General features: G+C 44.5%; 2 protein-coding genes across 2 annotated transcripts; both read left to right on the top strand.

Annotated features, from left to right (window-relative positions):
* Window positions 1-6,323: 6,323 nt before the first annotated feature.
* On the top strand, window positions 6,324-11,167 carry LOC114029794 (wiskott-Aldrich syndrome protein family member 2-like). Its single transcript, XM_027844442.1, has 2 exons — window positions 6,324-7,275; window positions 11,148-11,167. Exons 1-2 carry the CDS (start codon window positions 6,324-6,326, stop codon window positions 11,165-11,167), a joined length of 972 nt encoding a protein of 323 aa, XP_027700243.1.
* Window positions 11,168-11,368: 201 nt separating this feature from the next.
* On the top strand, window positions 11,369-13,300 carry LOC114029785 (endogenous retrovirus group S71 member 1 Env polyprotein-like). The gene has a single exon (XM_027844432.1). The coding sequence runs from the start codon at window positions 11,369-11,371 to the stop codon at window positions 13,298-13,300; it is 1,932 nt and encodes a 643-aa protein (XP_027700233.1).
* Window positions 13,301-22,001: the final 8,701 nt, after the last annotated feature.

Raw genomic sequence — 22,001 nt, 5'->3', positions numbered from 1 at the left:
CACATGCAAAAGAGGAAAAGAAATATATAATATTTGTTTATATCCTTTACCAGTAGATATAACTTTATGAAGAAAAAAGTGTTTTTTTGTCTACTCTTTTTAGCATCAAACTGCTCTGTATGAAAAAAAGTTTAAAAAAGTTTACACATTGTTTCATTTTTCTAATGATAGGCATCTCATTAGATATTCTGGATCTTTTCTTTACTGATGCTATATCTTCCTTCATTTTCTTCAAAATGTTTATTACCTAATTTGATGTCTTAAGTTAGGTCCCTTTTCATTTCTTGATAAAGTTTATTTGTTTTTCAATTTTTGTTTCTGGATCTTTTAGTAAGTTGTATTTGTTCATCATACTGGAAGTTTTATTCTGCTGTTTACTTAGTTGCTTGTCATTTCCTACTTTCTATTTAAGCAACTGTTTATTCCCTTTGAGGCTCTATGGTTGCTCCCCTTCTTTTCTCTCTTTCCTCCTTTAAGCCTCTAATTTGGGTGGATTTTTATAAATTCAAAGAGGACTGAGGACCTATATACACTCCTTGTGATTCAGTCATCTCGTTGAAATCCTGAGAATGCATTATTAAAAAGATAATTTTGGAATATTTGAAAGGGGAGTGGTAATGCCCAAGTACCTACATGGCTTCATTGAAAATGGGCTATGCTTCATAAATAACACCCTCATTTCTTAGCAATACTAAGAAAACAGTCAGGAGGTAATGATAGAATGAGAAAAATCCTTTCTACAATGCATAAAACATTTGGGAGCTGACCTGCGAAAACAGATTCAGGACTATGAAACAGCCTTTATAGAAATAAAGCAAGAGACATAATTAGAGAGAATTTCAATCTTTGTGGTTGGGCTATACCAAGATAGTAAAAATAATGATACGAATGAATTAATTAATTTATAGATTTTATGCTAGATCAACCAAGCTGTTAAGGGGTTGTTTTGTAGGAAGAGTCTAGATTTTCAAGTAAAATAATGATCAAAGCAAAAACGATGATTTTCTAGAACTACCAGATGTCACACTATATTACAAACCAGTAATCAAATTATTAGAACTAGTTGGAAAATTTTTAAAAGGAGCTCAGTGGAACATATTAATCTTTCCTAGTTTTCTTTCTAAATGACTGACAACTTTTTCTTGGTTTTCTTTGCATACTGTCCTTTTCTGAAAGTGTAGGTGCCCCTTTGAGCTCTGGCCTGGGACCTCTTCTCTTTTATTTCTATACACTCTTTTTTGTGGAGCTCATCAACTTGAATGAGTTTGATTATCCTTTTTATGCAATTGACGTCAAACTCTATATATGCAGCCCTCAGCTCTCCCCTTCTTCACTTGCCTGCTGGGTATCTCTTCTTGGATGACCCATAGAATTATTTAACTTATCATGTCCAAAAAGGAACTCATTATTTTCTCCCCAATCTATCCCTCTTTTTAATTTCCTTCTAGTCACTTAGGTTTGCAACCTTTGAGCCACTCCTTTCTTCCTAATATCCAATGAATTGTCAAGCATTGTCAATTCTACTTACCTAACTCTGACATATCTCTTCTTCTCTCTACTCACATAATTACCACCCAAGTTCATTCCCTATCACCTATGACATAGATTACTGAAATAACCTTCAAATTGTTCTCCCTTCTGGTCTCTCCCTTCTCCAATCCAGCATTCACACATCTGCCAAATTGACATTCCTAAAACACAGTTCTGATAATATCATTCCTCAGTGGTTCCCTATTCATTTGGGGATAAAATGCCAACCTCTCTCTTGTCTTTAAAGTCTTTCACAACATGCACATTCAATGCATTCTCGGACCTTTCTCATATTAATCTCTCCTACACAGTATCCAACCAATGTTACAGAAATTTAGAGATAGGCTATCTATAGGCATGTGGGAGTATGTCAAAATTCTATCTTGTTCTAGTCCCCCTGATAACCCCCCCCCTTCTAGTTAGCATAGTAGTGAGTTTATAAGTAGCCAGCATAAAGTAGCAATAGCAGAAAGTAAGATTGCAAAGGGGAATCCAGAAGACATGGACAAACTGTCCCAAAGATAAAAGGAGCATAATTTACAGACTGTATTATATATTCACCAAAAATCACTCCCTAGAAATATGTGTTGAATCAGGGGAAGCCATTTAGCTTTGCTGTCAGGGTCTTTTGGTCCTATGATGTAAACATCTCAGACAAATTCCAGACATCCGCAGTAAGACCAGCAGAACACCAAATGGAGCTGATAACTTTGACATGACATGAACAGGTTAACTTTAAAGTTTCACCCACAACTTTGAGATGATCTGGATGTGTCAATGAACTAATCCCAAGGTGACACAGATAAAAGTTAGTCTATTCTTCCTCCCTCTTCCCAAATCCTATAAAAATGAGACCTCAAACTCCTTCCCCCAGCAGTCTTCCATCTCCATTGGGTCCATTCTGCTGAGTGCTCCCAACTCTGATCCATGGTTACATGAATGATACTCTGTTTTGCCCCCTTCCCCTCCTCTTCTCACACTGCTTGCCTTCCTTCACCACCACATTCCTTGTCTCCATGCTGTCTGCCTCTGTACCCTACCCACTTTTGCTGCTTGTCTCTGTACTTTCTGCCCCAACACCTTCTGTGCCTTATTAAAGTGTGATTGTAGCCTCACTTCCTGCTGCTATTGTGGTCTTTCCCAGCAAGTACCCAAAGAACCTGGCATGCCTGACCCATTTTATAACTTCATAAATTAGTTAGCAATTCAGGGAGTATATGGGGAGAGGGTTCTTTTAACTTATCTTACCATTCTGTTTAAACACTTTTAATTTTGAACAAATGTGTCTTGTTCTGGAAAAATAAATCACTGGTAGAGGTCAGTGAGCTGTGGTTTTGAATAGATACTGACCTGAAACATGTGTTAAACTAAGGTATTTCAGAGGGGTGGTATTCATAAGCTAACTTGTAGATGCATTACCATGGATAAATTTGTTCAATAATTATCTGATTTTCAATATTAAGAAAGGTATGACAGGGAGGAGTTTACCATTGTCATAGATGATTATTGCTGTCATAGAATATGTTCTGAAAAATGTCTAAATGGAATTTCTCTGATAGTCCATGTGCTTGATAGTTGTCATAAAAGACCTCTCTGTCTCAGTCTTCCTGCCCTCCCCTACCCCAACACTGTAACTGGCTGGGGGAGGGGGAAAGAAAGGCAACCTCTTAGAATCTCTGCCCCCATCTTCACCCCTATCTCCACCCTCATCTCCTCAAAGTCTGCTGAGGGGAATGAGAAGGATATTATCTGTGATTCTAAGTACTTTAGAGCTATTCTATGTAGACACTTATCTGTGAAGCTGTAATTAAGATAAGGGAGATCTTCTTGACTGGTTTTAGGGGTAAAACAAAACAAAAGAAAGAGTGAGAGTCAATCAAAAGTACATAGTTATACTTGAGAGTAACTAATTAGCATGGGCAAGCAGATTTACAGAGAATTTTGTCCCTAAATTGCCTGGACCATGCCAGGGGAAAGACCTTGTGTGCTTTTCTCATGAAAAAAATCAAAGGCCCTTTGATAGATGTGTTTGCAGCTTTTCCATTGGGAGTCTGCATATAATACATCATCTCAGACTAATTAGGTGGATGGGGGGGAGAATAATCTGCCAATACACAAACATCTCAACATGATGGTAGTGAGGGGGTATGCCTCATTTATTGATCTAGTTATGATAAATTTGAAGTGTTTAATAAATGCTCAAGTCAACAAGCATTTATTAAGTGCTTATTATGTGCCAGGCACTGTGTTAAGCACTGGGAATACAAATGCAAGCAAAAACATAGACATTCTCTGCCTTCAAGGAGCTAACATTCTTTTTAAAAAAAAATTTATTTTATTGTTTTTAATCAGCAAAAGTCTTCCTTCTCCCCTTTCCCCACCATAACAACCCCCCTTAAGAACAAAACAAAAAGTTTTTGTTACAAACATGTATACATGTATACTTTGACTATATCCAAATATTTATATCTGTATCTATCTCATTCTGCACTGAGATGTTCACCCCTTTTTCAGGAGTTGTGTAGCATTCTCTGGAATCAAAGTTAGTCATAACACTGATAAGAGTCCAGTACAGTACTATTCTATCACATTTTATATACCATAGCTCCTTTTTTTTGTTTTGTTTTTTCCTATTTGCCTCCTTGACTTACTGTTGTTCATTTTACTTGTGTCTGACTCTTTGTGACCCCATTTACGTGCGTTTTTGTTTTTTTTTTGGTAAAGATGCTGGAGTGGTTTGCCATTTCCTTCTCCAGCTCATTTGACAGATGAGGAAACTGAGGCAAACAGGATTAAGTGACTTGCCCAGTATCACACAGCTAGTAAATGTCTGAGGTTGGATTTGAACTCAGGTCTTCCTGACTCCAGGCCTGGTGCTCTCTTCACTGATCCACTTAACTGCCTTTATAAAAAAAATTTTTTTTCAAGACTGGAAGCAGTAATTTTATTTGGTGATGTAGATGTGCATTTTTTCGTATGTCCATTAACAATCAAGAGGTACACCCTCATCGGTGAAAATAGAGGTTGCTTATATTGTTTGCATCACATTACATAAAGATTCAAAAGAAATCACCAATAGACTTTTGACTCTCATCTATGAATCCAGAGATAATTACAGTCATGAGACAAAACTATAATTCAAAAATTATAATTCCTTTGAAAATTCATGAAAGCACTAAGGAACATTGGAAGTGTGTTCTGCTGGATTGATGGTTTTCCCTGAAATTAAGCTTCTGGAAATTTAAGATCATAGGTCTTCATGGAAACAAATTAGAGGTTTTTTTTTTATGAGAAAGATTCATAGCTCCTGATCGAATCATCCTTGGTGCAGTTGGGTATGTTGTCAAAAGTAGAGTTCTTTGGTGAGCATGGAGTCCCTGCATGGAATCTGTTTCTTCTCATTGAAATGTGGGTTGCCAGACTGAGAATCAAAGTTCACAGCCAGTCAGTTCACACAAGTGAGGATTTGCATCATCTATAGGCTTTTCCCACATTTATTCAGGACTGATCAGAAGGCCTGCACAAACCAAGAACCTTTTCCTGGATTCTTCCGTGAATAATAGCCTGGAACTGTGGAATAGACAAAGAGAAAATTGGCTTCTCTGGGTAACTTGGATCCAGGTTTAGCATTTGTATCATTTATAGGTCTGAAGTTCCTCTGGATCTCATCAACAAACTTAGAACCTCAGCAAATCTGAATTAAAAATGGTTTGGGTTTCCCTAAGAGACTCTTGCATTTATCTCCTCTAAAGTGGACATCAGATCTTTTATTGGAGTCAGTGAAGTGGACTGAGTTGTCACAAAAAAAAAAAAAAAAAAACAACCCCCTAGCCTAACCTCCTCAGTTTCTACTTCAAAGGATCGCTAATCCCAATTGTAAACTGCTCTACCTCAAAGGATCGCTAATCCACAATTGTAAATTCCCCTACCTCAAAGGATTGCTAAATCCACAACTGTAAACTGCTGGGTATAAAGTTTTGTTATTTCCCTTGCTTGGGACTGCTCTCCTAGGATTGCATCCAGGGGACAGTCGCCGGGCCGCTCCAGTAAATGCTCTCTATTTTCTAATTTGGCGTGTGTCTGGTTACTCTCGGCCCGTCCATTTCATTTGGAGGTCCCACCGAGATAGCCCTCTGGGCACCAGACACGGGCATCTCTGGAAGGCCAGGCTTCTCACCGTCCAGGGGGTGGCCACCAGGAAGACGTTCCCTGGCCCCGAACGCTGAGATAGCCCGTGCATACCAGGCTGCCCGGACCACAAATCCTCAATTGGGCATAGAGCAATCTGTAATCTGTCTGTTCTGGTGAGTACTCTTCTGAAGTAAGTGGCCAGGCTGGACGCAGCTGCAACGCCCTTACTGACCTCCACGGGACGCCGTGTGAGAGTCCTGCCTGTCTGATTGTGTCTGTCCGGCACCGATGTCACTGTGTGTGTGTGTGTCCACTGTGCGCTCCGTGGCGGGGTGGGGGAGAAAGACTTCCTGCCTCATTCTCCAGGTTGTTCGGAACTGAGACGGGTTTGTTCTCCGCTACTGTGTCAGGAGCATCCAGGGTTTTGACTGTGTCTTTTTTTTTTTCCGTTTTTGTGTCGACTGTGTGTGCGCGTCTATCTACTATTTGTTCCGTGAGGGGGGGTGTAAATTCCTGTCTCATTGTCTAGGTCGTTCGGAATTGAGGCAGTTTGATTCCCCTCTACCCTGTTTTGACTGTGTCTTCCCTGTGTCCGTGTTTGGTCCTTGCTTACGTGAGCACGTCTATTTGTTACTCTTTTCTTTCTCAGTCCTTAATCCACCATGGGACAAGGACCCTCGAGCCCTAAGCCAGGCTCCCCTCTCTTTATTGTCTTACGGGACTTCAAACAATATCGGCGTATAGCAGAAGGTTATGGGTTTCAGGTTACTAAAAAGAAATTAGCTCTCCTTTGCCAACAGGAATGGCCCGCCTTCGAGGTAGGCTGGCCCCCGGGGGGTACGTTTGACGTCTCGGTGGCCGGCCGGGTCAGGGGAATTGTCTATGGTATACCTGGCCACCCCGATCAGGTCCCCTATATCACCGCCTGGATTGATTTCAAACCCCCTTCGGGACCACTACAGGTCCAGGCCCTTTCAAAACTAAGACCAGGAACGGAATCAAAGACGACCTTTAGCCGCAAGCCTCCCGAAAGTCCTAAGGTCGTCACGCAGCTTACTCCTGTCTTACCACCCCCTGATTCTGACCCCCTAGATCCAGCTGAGTACTCCCAGTCCCAGGTTTCAGATCCACCCCCGTACCCAACCTCAGGGTCTCTGAGCCCCTCAGCCCCTCCTCTGATAAGTCCACCCCATACTCGAGCAGGTGCTCCTTATGGCCCTTCTAATTCCAGTTTGACCCCAGATTCCACTGTGTCAGCGTTTCCCCTGCGGCAAGTTCCTTCCCCTCCCGGAGAATCAGGGAGACCGTTCATGGTATATGTTCCCTTCTCCACCAGTGATTTGTACAATTGGAAACAGCAAAACCCATCCTTCTCTGATAAGCCCCAGAGCCTAATCTCCCTCCTAGAGACTGTCTTTTATACTCATCAGCCCACCTGGGATGACTGCCAGCAGCTCCTCCGGGTTCTTTTCACAACCGAGGAGCGTGACAGGATTCTTTTAGAAGCCAGGAAGGGAGTTCTGGACCCAGATGGACATCCCTCTACTGACCTGGGGCGCCGCAACCACATCTTCCCTGAGAACCGGCCCGACTGGGACCCCAACACTGATCGCGGTAGGGAAGCACTGGACAGGTATCGCCAGTTATTGCTGGGAGGGTTACGGGCAGCAGCACGGAAGCCAACTAATATGTCCAAAGTCAGTGAGGTTAAACAGGGCAAGGATGAGTCCCCAGCTGCATACTTAGAGCGCCTCTACAAGGCATATCGAACCTACACCCCTATCGACCCAGAGGATCCCAATAACCGGAGAGCCATCGTAATTGATTTCGTAGCCAATTCAGCTCCGGACATCCGTCGGAAGCTACAGAAACTTGAAGGTTTTGAGGGTAAAAATCTGACTGAACTCATGGAAGTGGCCAAGCGGGTGTTTGACTATCGTGAAGAGACTCAAGACAAGCAAACTCGCACGGTCGCAAGGGCGGTAGTGGCAGCTTTAGCACAGGTTCCAGGGGAGGCTCAGAAGCAAGGGTGGAAAGGAAGGCGGGAGGGCCCAAACGCTGGGCGCCCCTATAAGGGTAAAGGCTTGGGAAGGCCTCCTTTAGCTCGGGATCAGTGTGCTTACTGCAAAGCCACGGGTCATTGGAAATCTGAGTGCCCTAATCGCGGGCTGAAAGAGAAGGCAGAGCCGTTATTGACTTTGAATACAGACTAGGGGTGCCCCGGCTCAAAGTCCGTTGTGACTCTTGACCCCCTGGAGCCGAGGGTTACTCTCAGTATTGGGGGTCAACCTGTCTCATTCCTAGTCGACTCTGGAGCTGCGGCATCGGTCCTGAAATCCCCACTGGGCTCCCTCTCATCGTCCACTGTGCAGGTCCAGGGAGCTACTGGACGAAAACAGTCTGTACCCCTCACCACTTCTCGGGAAGTCCGGTTAGGGAAGGGCCTAGTCTCCCATTCTTTTCTAGTAATGCCTGATTGCCCTTACCCCTTGCTTGGCCGAGATCTCCTACACAAGCTTCAGGCTATCATTTCCTTTAAGGGACCTAACCCCACTCTCGGGTTTAACCTGCCACAACTTGTTCTCACCTGCCCGTTGTCAGAGGAGTCTCGCCTCCTCCCCCTAACGTTTTCCCCAGACCGCCCCTCGACCACCTCCACCCCTACCTCCCTAACTCTGTTGAACCATTTCAAAGGCTTGGTTCCTGGAATCTGGGCTGAGACCAACCCGTTTGGTCTAGCAGGACACCAGCCCCCAGTGGTGGTCCAGCTCTCGTCCACAGCAACCCCTGCGCGTGTCCAACAATACCTGTTGACTCGAGCTGCCCTTTTGGGCATCAAGCCTCACATCGATCGACTCTTGGCGGCAGGCATTCTACGACCCTGCCAGAGCTCGTGGAACACCCCCCTACTTCCAGTTTGCAAGCCCGGGTCTGGAGACTTCCGTCCTGTCCAGGATCTACGAGAAGTCAACGCCCGGGTGGAAACTGTACATCCTACTGTGCCAAACCCATACACGTTGCTATCTTCCCTGGACCCTGCTCGGACTTGGTATACTGTTTTGGACCTGAAGGATGCTTTCTTTTCCATTCCCTTGGCACCAGTAAGCCAACCTATATTCGCTTTTACTTGGACAGATCCTAACACTGGGACATCCTCTCAGCTCACCTGGACCCGGCTTCCCCAAGGTTTTAAGAACTCCCCTACACTTTTTGGCTCAGCTCTGGCCTCCGACCTGGCCGCCTTCCGGGTCTCGTATCCGGAGGTCACTCTCCTCCAGTATGTTGATGACCTTTTGTTAGCTACTTCCTCTGAGGCAATATGCAAAGATGCAACTCTCCACCTTCTCCAGCTGCTTGAAGCTTCCGGCTATCATATCTCTGGAAAGAAAGCACAACTGTGCTCTCAATCCGTTGTTTACTTGGGTTTCACCCTTCGTTCTGGTCAAAGGTTACTGTCTCGGGGGCGTGTAGCTGCCATTTTGGGCATGCCCGCCCCGAGGGACCGCCGCGGGCTCCGGGAATTCCTGGGGATAGCTGGATACTGTCGCCTCTGGATCTTGGGGTTTGCCGAGGTTGCCAAACCCCTATATGAGGCCCTAACTGGTGAACCCACCCAATTTGTTTGGGGACCACGGCAGCAGGAAGCATTCGACAAGCTCCGAAAGGCGCTGTCCAGCACGCTTGCCCTCTCCCTGCCAGACCTGTCCAAGCCCTTCCGCCTCTATGTGTCTGAGTCTCGAGCTGTGGCCAAAGGGGTTCTGACCCAGCCCCTGGGGCCCTGGAATCGTCCTGTTGCCTATCTCTCCAAGCAGCTGGACCCTGTGGCTTCCGGGTGGCCCTCTTGCCTGCGAACTGTGGCGGCCGTTGCCGTCTTGGTTAGGGAAGCCGCAAAGCTCACTTTCGGGCAGCCTCTTGAGATTTCAGCATCACATCATCTGGAACAGCTTTTACATTCCCCGCCGACAAGATGGATCTCAAATTCACGCCTGACTCATTACCAATCCTTACTCCTAGATTCCGCGTGCATCTCTTTCGCTCCTCCGGTCACACTCAACCCGGCCACCCTGCTCCCTGACTCCCCTCCTTCCTCCCCTATACATTACTGCCTGGACACACTGGACTCCATCCACACGTCCCGCCCTGGACTTACTGATGTTCCTTTAACAAACCCCGACCTAGTGCTCTTCACAGACGGCAGCAGTTTTGTTCAGGAGGGGATCCGTAGGGCGGGTGCAGCCGTGGTCACTCCGGTTGAGACCCTCTGGGATACCGCTCTACCCCCTGGCACATCTGCTCAACGTGCTGAACTCATTGCCTTAACTCAAGCCCTTAGACTCTCTGCAGGGAGGCGAGTAAATATTTACACAGATAGCCGCTATGCCTTTGCCACTGTTCATATCCATGGATATGTATATCTCCAAAGGGGTCTGTTAACCTCGGCGGGAAGGGAGATTAGGAACAAGAGTCAGATCCAGGACCTGCTGGATGCTGTCTGGCTTCCCAAGGAGGTGGCGGTAATTCATGTTCCTGCTCACACCCGTGGAACTGACCCCCAGTCTCTAGGGAACGCAGCAGCGGATAAGGCTGCCCGAGCGGCTGCCTGCAAACCCTTGATACCCGCTATGGTCGTGGAACCTGAGGGGATGCTTCCTGTCCAACCATCTTATCAATCCAGTGATCCGGATGGCACCCCTGAAAAGGGGGGATGGAGAAGACACCCAAATGGCTTGCTAATTCTGCCCAAGGCACTGTTGCTACCCCTATTGATGACTCTTCATAGCCTTACCCACTTAGGCGGAACCCGGCTTTACGACCTGGTGAGCCGACACTTCTACAGCCCTGGGATGAAGCAGGCGGCCGAGGAAGCCGCAAGAAGGTGCCTTGCATGTGCCAAAGTCAACCCACGATCACAATCAAGGATACCAACTGATAGACCACGAGGAACATTTCCTGGCGACCATTGGGAAGTAGACTTTACTGACATGGGAACTGGGTTGGGAGGGTACCGTTTTCTCCTTGTATTCGTGGACACATTTTCTGGATGGCCAGAAGCATTTCCAGTCAAAACTGAAACTGCAACCGTAGTGGCCAAAAAGCTGTTCTTTGAACTTATTCCTAGATTTGGCCTGCCGGCCTCGATAGGCTCTGACAACGGCCCAGCATTTGTATCTGCAACAATTCAAAGCCTATCAAAGATGCTGGGATTGAAATGGAAATTGCACTGTGCATATAGGCCTCAAAGTTCAGGGCAGGTAGAAAGGATGAATAGAACTCTAAAGGAACACATTGCTAAACTTAAAATAGAAACTGGCGATAGCTGGGTCAGTCTCCTTCCCTTCGCCCTCCTCCGGGCCCGGTGTACTCCCAATTCCTCAACCCTCTCTTTATCTCCATACGAGATCCTCTATGGAGCCCCTCCTCCTATTATTCCAAGAGTATCTGCAGCTATTTCAGCCCCAGATTTTACTAATCCGACTCTTCTTAAGTCCTTCCAGGCTTTGCGTGAGGTCCAGAACGCTGTACGCTCGGTCCTGAAAGCTGCGGGGAAAGAACCAGCCCCTGCAACCTCATCAGACGCCCTGTCACCGGGAGACTGGGTCCTCACTCGCAAGCTTCCAGCTGGACCAGCCCTGGAACCACGGTGGACGGGCCCGTATCAAATTATCCTCTGCAACCCCTCTGCCGTCAAGGTTGCCGGCCGCAAGGCATGGATACATCGGTCACACATCAAGAAGGCCCCAGAGCCCAACTCCACCGCCTGGACAGCAGAAGCAGTGTCCGACCTAAAGCTTCGACTCTCCAGAACTTGACTCTTCTTCTCTTTCTTTTTGCTTGTGAGGTGACTTTGGGTGACCCCTATAGCCCTACCCCATCCAGGTGGATTCTCTCCCGAACTAACGATGGGACCACCGTCCAAGCTCTCACCAGTTACGGAGCCCCCACTTTCAGGTTTGACCTCTGTGCCCTCTTGGGACCAGGATGGAATCAAAACCGGGCTATGCGGGACCCTATCGCTGGGGGATGGGGATACTGCCCCACTTTTCCCACCACTCCAACCATACCCGGGGTAGGGGAAGTGAGAATCAGAAGTATTGAATTCTATGTTTGTCCGGCCACGGGGAATCCTTCCTGTCAGGGTAGTAATCACTTTCACTGCGCAGAATGGGGTTGTGAGACTGTGGCCAGGTGGATTCCTAGAGGTGGCCGAGACCCCCTAATCACCCTGGAGAGACAAAGCCCCCTCCCCGCCTCCTGCTGGCCTGGGAAATGTAACCCTATGATTCTAACAGTCAAGCAGGACACTGATGACTCTTGGAATCTCGGACATTCTTGGGGTTTGAGGTTATACATGACTGGATGGGATAACGGGGTCCTTTTTACCATTCAGAAAATCGCAGTTTCCACCCATACACTCCCCATAGGACCGAATCCCATCCTTAACCCACAAGCCATGTTGACTCTCACCCCACCATCTGTTAGGGACCTGGTACCAGAGGCTCCCGAAAATCCAGAAACCCTCACTAACCTAGGTTCCCCCATTTTTGATACACTCTCTGCTGTCCACTCATTCCTAAATTTGTCTGATCCAAACATAACCACCTCCTGTTGGCTGTGTCTGAATCCTGCTCCCCCCTATTTCGTAGGAATTGCTATCGAACTCAACATCACCTCTGTGGGAAAGTTGTCTTTAAGTAAGTCCAAACAATCCTCTGCCATACCTGCCCGCTGTAACCCAGACAAGCCTAGACTTACCCTAGACGATGTCCAGGGCAAAGGAATGTGTTTGCTCGGGCCTGACTACCCGCTGCGGTCCTCCCCATTCAATGCTACGTGCACTTCAGTCATTCTTATTTCCCCCACATCCAAAAGCTCTGACCTCCTGTTAACCGCCCCACCTGGAGTATGGTTCGCTTGTACCAGAGGACTCACCACCTGCATACAGGACATTCGTTTCCTCAACCCGACCGAGCTCTGTGTAGTGGTGCGTGTCTTTCCTCAGGTATATGTCTACTCAGAGGAAGGGGCAGCTGAGCATATTGGCTTAACTCGCTCCAGGAGGGCTGTACCCTTTTTGGTTCCCATACTGGTGGGACTCGGAGTGGCCGGCTCCGCTGCTGTTGGGGCCTCAGCCCTGATACAGGGGAAAGCCAACTACGGTGCCTTGAGTGCACAGGTAGATAGGGACCTACGCTCCTTGGAAGAGCTAGTCTCACACCTTGAGACTTCCCTAGACTCTCTGGCCGAAGTGGTTCTCCAGAACCGCCGAGGCTTGGACCTACTGTTCCTCAAACAGGGAGGCTTATGCATGGCGTTGGGAGAAACCTGCTGTTTCTACGCCAATCGGTCTGGAGTTATTCGGGAGTCCTTGCAAGCCTTTAGGCAGCGGTTAGATGAGAGGGACCGCGCACGGGCAACGGGGTCTTTTTGGTATCAGACCCTATATAATTGGTCCCCCTGGCTAACCACCCTACTCTCCGGAGTGGTGGGCCCTCTGGCCCTTCTCCTCCTTGGGTTACTCGTGGCCCCTTGTCTCATAAAATGCATCACCCGCTATGTCCAGAAACGAGTGCAAGCACTCCAGTTGTTTGTCCTGCGTCAATCCTATGCTCCTCTGGACTCTGATGAGTCCCCCGTCTGACTCTTTTCGTCCGTGAAAAGGGGGGAGTGAAGTGGACTGAGTTGTCACAAAAAAAAAAAAAAAAAAACAACCCCCTAGCCTAACCTCCTCAGTTTCTACTTCAAAGGATCGCTAATCCCAATTGTAAACTGCTCTACCTCAAAGGATCGCTAATCCACAATTGTAAATTCCCCTACCTCAAAGGATTGCTAAATCCACAACTGTAAACTGCTGGGTATAAAGTTTTGTTATTTCCCTTGCTTGGGACTGCTCTCCTAGTATTGCATCCAGGGGACAGTCGCCGGCCGGCTCCAGTAAATGCTCTCTATTTTCTAATTTGGCGTGTGTCTGGTTACTCTCGGCCCGTCCATTTCAGTCACCCCGTTTGTCACATAAATTAAGTCCTCATCTACAAGGCTCAGAAGGATACAGGCAAAGTAGGCAGACTCGGTATGGTCTGCTTGAGAGACTTGTTTGAGAGATTCTGTATGTCAGAGGTTGAGATAGACCAGGAATGGGGAACCTGTAGTCTTGAGGCCATATGTGGCTTTCTAGGTCTTTGGGTGTGGCCTTTTGACTGAATCCAAGTTTTACAGAACAAATCTTTTTATTAAGGAGTTTTGTTCTGTAAAACTTGGATTCAGTCAAAGGGCCGCACTTGAGGGCCTAGATGGCCACATGTGGCCCCGAGGTAGCAGGTTTCCCACCCCTGTTATAGACTCTCACTTCAAAACTAAGTTTTGGAAGCATCTGTACAGTTCTTCAGCTTCTTTATCTGTGACATTTCTTGTGCCTATGCTGGTCTTAACATCAAAGTGATTGTTATTTATTATGATGCATTTGCCAACCTACTTGTAATCCATATCCATATTATATTGGAATTTGGACACAATTACTTGTTTATGATTGGTCAAGGATTGGTTTTGACTTCTTTGGTACATTCTCCCCCCCCCCCCCAAGTCCCAGTTTTGCATCCATCATCCTAAATCACACTCTCCCTGCTCCATTGAAGATTCCAGCTCATTTGCTATACTGAACACTGTGAATCCTGGAAAGGAGATGGAGGGAGATGCGGCAAACTGGCGGGGCATGCTGCGCCTAAATGTGAAATCGAAAATGGGCTGAGGGGCAGAGCTGAGGTCAGCTGCGGGGCAAGACTCCTCTCCCCCAGGGCTATAGCCTCCACCCTGGCTGTAGTAAGCCCTGTGGTGACAGGAGTGGGGAAAAGGAGGTGAAGCAGCAGCAGTCACTGCTCCAGTCCTGAGGCTTGGAGCCCCTTGGCTCTTTTTTTTTTTTTTAAAGGCTGTGGGGAAATGAATGAACTGGTCTTGTGATTTCATTAGTGCAGGGAATGCTCTGATTTCCAACTTCTCAGTTTAGAGAACTGCCCAGAACATGAAGAGGTAGTAAGCTGCAGATCAGTTCACTTTCTCCTTCTCCACTAAGCCTTTCTTGAAAAGAAGGTGCCTTGAAAAGTAATTACAAGAACATGAACCTAACGATGGCAACGGGACCTGGAGTATTTAAAAGTTTATGCAATTCTATAGTCAAGCCCACTTTTTTTTCTTGCAAGGCAATTGGAGTGAAGTGACTTGCCCAGAGTCACACAGCTAGTAAGCGTTATGTGTCTGAGGCCAGATTTGGACTCAGGTCCTCCTGACTTTAGGGCTGGTGATCTATCTGCTGCATCACCTAGCTGACCCCTATGCAGCCTATAAAACCCTTAAATGTAAAAGCTAGCTTTTTGGCTCTACCTTCCTGCCCCAACTCCCTCCACCCCAATCCCCTCCTCCCAACCCTCACAATATCAGACCAATAGGTACCAAACAAAATTCACTGGATCGGTATTATGGGGATATGGGTCACATTTTGTGGCTAGGACACTTGTGGGTTCCAAGGAGGGCTGCAGACCACTATGAAGGACAAGGTTCTGCTAGTGGCAAATATATCTTTCTCTCTATATATATTAAAACAAAAATTTAAAAAAGGAAACCTCAAAATTTGAGTTCCCTCCTGACAATCAAGTAAGAGGTTATGGTGTATTGGAAGCAATGGAACTTGGAGAGGATGTTTTGGTGTGACCTAGAGATCCAGCTGTCTTCTCACTGTGGTTAAGAGTAGCTGACTCAGTGTGGAACCTAAGGAAAGGCTTCTGCCACATTTGTGCCTTAGTGATCCCAGCTGTGAAATGGGGGCCTGGGACAGCTAGCACTCCCAGGAAACCAGGTGGAGGAGCTACTCTTTCCTGGATCAGGCAACAAGAAAAGAATAACCCCAAAATGCAGTCATGGTGCCATTCTCCAATTCTGTTGCTCTGGCTTACCCTCTGGTCACATTGGATCAATATTGCAAAGAACCATGATTTGCAAACAAAACCTATGACAGTCAAATTCATTGAAAAAAGGGCACTGGTATCAGTTTTTTTTTGAAATTGAGGGTTCCAATTACTCAGTAGCAGCATGTTTTTGTTTGAATGTCATAGGCCATGGAAGTGTAGCCACAGATTAGAGTGTTAATTGAGAGCTTTGGTGAATTTTGGAATCTCATGCAAAATATAAAATTACCACTCCTGGGCACCTCACAGGCAGAGTACTATCAATTGCTTTAAAAACTTTTTTTTTTTAAAGAAAGGAGACTTATTTCCTTGAGATCTTGAAGGCAGGATTTTGCATTTAGGCCAGGACCCAGGATAAGCTTGGGAATCAGTTCCCCACTGGAGGAGAGGCTACTTGCAGGGTCACTGCAGGGAAGGAAGACACCCGCACCTGTGTTTCCAGAGAAACTGTGAGATGTGCAAATTTAGTGACATCTCCCTCCTAAACCACCTTTTGGACTGTTTGTGCCCAACCTGTGGTAGAGCCTTTCGAGCTTATAGTGGTGTGATCAGCCATAGCCAGACACACTGTACATTGACCCCTCCCCAGCCCCACATTGTATTGTCATTTTGGAAAGGACAAACACCACCACCACCATAACTTACGGTCATCCATTAAATCATGGACACTCCCTCTAATTCCATTCTTTGCCACCTCTAAAAGAGCTATAAATATTTTTGTACATTTTTAGAGTTTGTTTTGCTTAGGACTAATCCCTTCCTTAGTCCACCCTCCCTCTAATTCCCTCTCTCCTTTCTTCCTTTCCCCTCTATTTTCTGACTGAGAGGAAAGTAGTTCTGCACTTCATTCTAAACCTAATTCCCGTGCATATGTATTTATTCTTCCTTCTTTTGACAAGTTCAGATGAGAGTAAGGGTCAAGTATCAATCACTCCCTTCAACCTCCTTGTTTGTGTAGATGTCTACTTCACACTTTGATCATATGAGACAATTTTCCTTAACTGTCTTTTTTCTCTCCACCCCACCCTTCATTGTATACATAGCTCTTCTCCTCTCCTTCCACTCTTAGATCATCAAGACTTAACAGAACCACTCCCAGACATTGTCTAATTGGACTTCCTCTATGACCCCAATGATGATAGCATTCAGAGGGGACACAGATATCATCTCCTCATATTTGAATATAAGCAATATGTCCTTGTTTAGTTCTTCATCATTGTTCATTCATATTTATGTTTTAATGTTTTTCTTTACTCCTGTGTTTTCATTTCAAAGTTTTTCATCTTTTCATCAAGAACGTTTGGAGATCCTCTATTTAACTTCTGTTTCAATCAAATAAAGGTCCACTCTCCCCCACCCCCCAATAGGACTATACTCAGTTTTTCTGGGTAAGTTTATTCTTGGTAATAAGGCCATATCCTTTGCCTTCTGGAATATAATCTCCTATGTTCTCCATTTCTTTATGGTGGTAGCTATAATCTTCTGTGGTTGTGACTATGGTTCCTTGGTATGTGAATTCTTTCTTCCTGGTTATTTACAGTAATTTTTCTTTGACCTGGAAACTCTGGGTTTTGGCTATCGTTTGGGAGTTTCTTTAAGGAGGTGACTAGTAGATCATTTTGTTTCCATTTTGCTCTCTGGTTCTAAGAGATCTGGGCAATTTTAAGATTTCTTGAAATATGATGGCTGGGTTTTTTTGTTTTTGGTTGTAGTTGTTATGGTATTTATTTGGATAGTTTCAATGATTATCAAATTTTTCTCCTCAATCCATTTTCTAGGTCAGTTTTCACTAAGAGACGCCTTACATTTTCTTCTGTTTTTCCCTCCCCCAGACTTTTGGCTTTGTTTTAATATTTTTTGTAATCTCATGGAGTCATTGACTTCTATTTGTTCATTCCAATTTTCAGTGAGTTTGTTGCTCAGGAAGGGCTTTAATCTCTCTTGTGCCAAGTTGTTAATTTTTCCCACAACTCTTTTGTCCATAGCTTTCTTTTCTTTTCCAATTTTTCCCAAGCGCTCTTATTTCATTTATGAAAATAACTTAAACATTAAAATATCTTTAAACTCTTTATCTCTTACAGGAATTCTAGTTGGATTTTTGCCCAAGCTGCATTTTTCTCTGAAGCTTTGCTTGTAGATGTTTCAGAGTCATTTTCTTCTTTTGGGTTTATGTTATGAGCCTCCCTGTCACTATAGTGAGGGATGTTTTTGATAGTTTTTTGGGGGGGCACATTCTTCTATCCTACCTCCTGATTTCAGACTTGATGTTAGGAATGGGCTTGGCTATGCTTCAGGAGTGAATATCTAGGTTAGTCCTGTAGCTGCTTTCTTGAGGTATTAAATGCTGATTTATTCTAGGATCTTAAGGACAAGTTCAAGTTGGAATCTGCAAGCTTTCACTGCCCTTACAGTGTTGTGATCCATTGCTCCTACCTGATCTATGTTCTCCAAATTACTTACTGACCTGGGTTTACTTGTGAGCAGCAGTAGACTGGGCAGCTAGGTGGAGCAGTGGATAGAGTGCTGGGCCTGGAGTGAGGAAGATCTGAGCTCAAATGTAGCCTCAGATACTTACTAGCTGTGTGACCCTGGGCAAGTTACTTAACCCTGTTTGCCTCAGTTTCCTCATCTGAAAAATGAGCTGGAGAAGGAAATGGCAAACTAATCCAGTATCTCTGCCAAGAAAACCCCAAATGGGGTCTCAAAGAGTAAGATACAACTGAAAATGATTGAACAACTGAAAAAAGACTGCTACTAGATTCACCTATCGTTAGTCAATTTGGAAGCTCTGCAGGTTCAGAGCCATGGAACAGCCGATTCCCCTTTGGCCTGGGATTTTTGCCCTGGTTATTCCTCTGCAGACTTCAGAGTGGACTAGAAGTTGAGACCCTGCTTTGCTTTTGGGTCTGAGCATCACTGCTGCTTGCCTTTGAATTTGCTCTTCTCTCCTTACATTGCCCAGGGACTGTGGCCACTCCATACCCTGGAACTCCTTCTCTTGGCACAGGTCCTCTTTTGCAATCTTTGCTGGACCTGTGACCTGAAATGGGGTATTGGGTAATAAATCTGCCAGATGGGACCTCTTCCAGTTAGAGTGTCTCAGTATGGGTCTAGGATCCCTTCTTGCCCCAGTGCACAGCCTCTCCCTGGGTGCTGCAGTGCCCTGCCTGGCTCTCCACTCCTGACCAAATTCTGTTCCCAGTGTTTGCAGATGTCTCTATTTGTGACAAACTGAGCCGTACAAATGACTCACTTTGACTTTTTCCCTTGGGTTTCCCCAGCAAGATTAGGCCTAGTGCATTTTCTAGACCTGTTTGAAAGACTTACCCCCTCCTTCTCCCCCCCCCACCAAGTGCTGCCTGCTACTCTGCCATCTTGGCTCTTTGTTATCAATGCTTACCTTTATAGTCCATGTCTAACAATTGTATGCAACTCTCTAAGACTTTAACTATAGAGGCAGGTATGTGGCACAGTAGATAGAGAGCTGGGCCTGGACTCAGGAAGATATGAGTCCAAATATCCCCTTAGAGACTTTGGTTGTATGACTTTGGGCAAGTCACTTACCCCCCCCCCCCCTTTTTTTTGTTTCCCCCTCTATAAAATGGAGACAAAAACAGCACTTACCTCCCAGGTTTATTGTGAGGATCAAATGAAATATTTGTAAAGGACCTAGTACAATGCCTGGTTCATAATAGTTGCTAAATAAATGTTATTATTATTATTACTTTTACAATCACTGTCAATTTGTATCAGTAGAAGGATTTTCCTCACAGGAATAATAGATTCAGATCTAGAAGGAATTTTCAAAGTCATTTAGTCCAACATTTTCATTTTATAGCTAGGGAATCTGAAGCTCATAGAGGTTAAATGATTTGTCCAAAGTCATAGAACTAGTAAATAACAGAGACAGAATTTGGACCTAGGCCTTCTATTATTGTTGTTTAGTTGTTTCAGGCATGTCCAACTCTTTGTGACCCCTTTTTGTTTGTTTGTTTGTTTGTTTTTTTGCAAAGAAATTGGAGCAGTTTGTCATTTCCTTCTCCAGCTCATTTTTCAGATGAGGAAACTGAAGCACACAGGGTTAAGTGACTTGCTCAGGGTGACACAGCTAGTAAGTGTCTGAGGCCAGATTTGAACTCAGGTCTTCATGACTCCAAGCCCAGCACTCTATCCACTCTACCACTGAGCTGCCCCTAAGGTAACTGTGTCATCTAACTGCTTCTAATTACTAATTTTTGGTCATTTTAATGATTTCCCACTATATCACACTTACCTACACTGATGAAATCATAGTTCTCAACTCTCCCTTAATGACATAGTGGAAAAAGCTCTATCCTGGGGTCAACAGACCTAAGTTCACATCCAGACCCTGTAACTTAGTAGGTACAAGGTCTTTGGCAAATTAAATAAACTCTTATTAGAGTCTCTTTCTTCACTTTAGTAAAACCTAACTTGTATACCTCACAGGGGTGTTGTAATGGTAAAATGAAGTAATGAATATGAAGCATTATATAAGTAAGAGTCATAAATTCTATCATTAAAAGTTATTTTTATTGAGAGCAACATGGTAGTGTGGTTAGAGATTCAGTCTTAGAGTTAGGAGGATCTGGTTCAAGTATTGCCTCTGACACATACTTGCTCTGTGACCCTGGAGAAATCACCTTGATCCAAGGCAAGTCAACAAGCTTACTTAAATGCTTACTATGTGCCAAGTACTGTGCAAAATCTAGGGCAGAGGTATCAAACTCGTGACCAGCAAAACTCTAGACCAGATCAGACCAAACTGTAATTGGAAATTGTTTAACAAGATAAATAAAAATAATATACAATATATAATGTTAATTTGTGTTTTTTTAAGTCAATATGCTGCTGCAAGAATATATTTAGAACATTAATTTGACACCACTGGTCTAGGGAATAAAGAATACAAGCAAAAAAGAATTAATAATTGTTAAATGATTGACTGGGGAGGCACTGTTACTATCAACAGAAATATGAAATCCTTAGGAGGAGGGATGACTTCAAATTGGAAAGCTGATGATTTCAGTCTTGGACATATTGATTTGAGGTGCTAAGTGTCATTGGAGATGTCTAGCAGGTAGTTGGAAATGCAGGACTGGAGTTCAGATGAGAAACCGCTTCAATTAAATTCAAATCATCAGACATTTGTTGCATTTTTCTGTTGTAATAACCACTGTGCTGGGTGCTGTGTATGCAAAGTTGAAAAAGATATATTTTCTGCCTTGGTTAGGAGTCCTGGAAGACTGGTATAATCATTGGGAGCTAAATCCCACACCCATCACTGATACTACTTCTGTATGTCATGGGGATCTTTGAGATCGGGAAGAGAAGTTGTAGCATTGGCTACATTCCAAGATGAAAAAACTCCTAAGGAAGACAAACATGGGTGTCTGGAGGTGGGAATCAACCATAGTGAGAGTGATAATAGTCAGGTTGTTGATGACACTGAACACATAGATGAGAAAGAGAAAGAGAAAAAGCACAACCTGGAAATCAGGGGCATCTGTGAGACCCAGAAGAATGAAGTCAGTTAATGTGGTGAGATTTTTCATTGTGACCTTAGCTGAATCTGAAGATGGAAAGGAGAGAAATCAGTGGTTCAGATGGGATCTCAGGATGTCAGGCTTGGAGAACCTGTGGAAATAGCTCATGATCATTTTCATTATTTATTATACTTTGTTGGTTCCTCCCAAACTCCTCTTTCACATATAGTGCAAATTGTCCTTAAGGTCCTTTTCCAGGGTATTCCTGTGCCACCTCTTCATCAAGGATCACTTGAGGAATCATTCTAGGAAGTACATCAATAAACTAAATAGCAGCCAGAGGAAGTTAACTTGGTAGTGGAACCTGAGGGATAATGCCATAATAGAATTGGCTGAATAAACGTGAGGTTGGGAATGTTCAATGTAACAACGTTTTAGGGAATATGAACCTATCTTCAAGTATTTGAAAGGATCTCATGTGGAGGAGAGATTAGATTTGTTTGTCTTTTTCTTAACCTTTTTTTTTTTGGTCTTGTACCCTTTTGGCAGTTTGATGAGACCTATGGACAGCTTCTCAGAATCATATTTTTAAGTGCAAAAACAAAATTTATCACTTTACAAAAAAAAACCCCAATTTTAAAATAAATAAAATTAAAAATCCAGCTGATGTGACTAACAAGATGCAGGATTAGACATTTTTTTCTGATCCTTGCTACTTCTCAAATTTCTCCAAAATTGGAATTATACTGAAGAGCTAAAGAAATTTCAACTTTCTTAATGATTTTTGACCCCCATAACCTAAATAAGGTAAAAAAAAAGCTTGATGCACTTAAAGTAGAAAATGCTCATGCTTAACCCCTTGCTTGTTTTCTCAATACCCTCT

This window comes from Vombatus ursinus, unplaced genomic scaffold (assembly GCF_900497805.2).
Source record: "Vombatus ursinus unplaced genomic scaffold, bare-nosed wombat genome assembly UNPS02005204.1, whole genome shotgun sequence".
Taxonomy (NCBI): Eukaryota; Metazoa; Chordata; class Mammalia; order Diprotodontia; family Vombatidae; genus Vombatus; species Vombatus ursinus.
Note: the sequence above shows the minus strand (reverse complement) of the source record. Positions and strands in the feature narration are given on the sequence as shown.

Excerpts from the sequence above, each read along its gene's own strand:
- LOC114029794 (XM_027844442.1), top strand. The coding sequence starts at position 6,324 with ATGGGACAAGGACCCTCGAGCCCTAAGCCAGGCTCCCCTCTCTTTATT. Across the intron at positions 7,276-11,147 it reads GGACCCCAACACTGATCGCG|TCCTTCCAGGCTTTGCGTGA; the intron begins GTAGGGAAGCAC and ends ACTCTTCTTAAG.
- LOC114029785 (XM_027844432.1), top strand. The coding sequence starts at position 11,369 with ATGGATACATCGGTCACACATCAAGAAGGCCCCAGAGCCCAACTCCAC.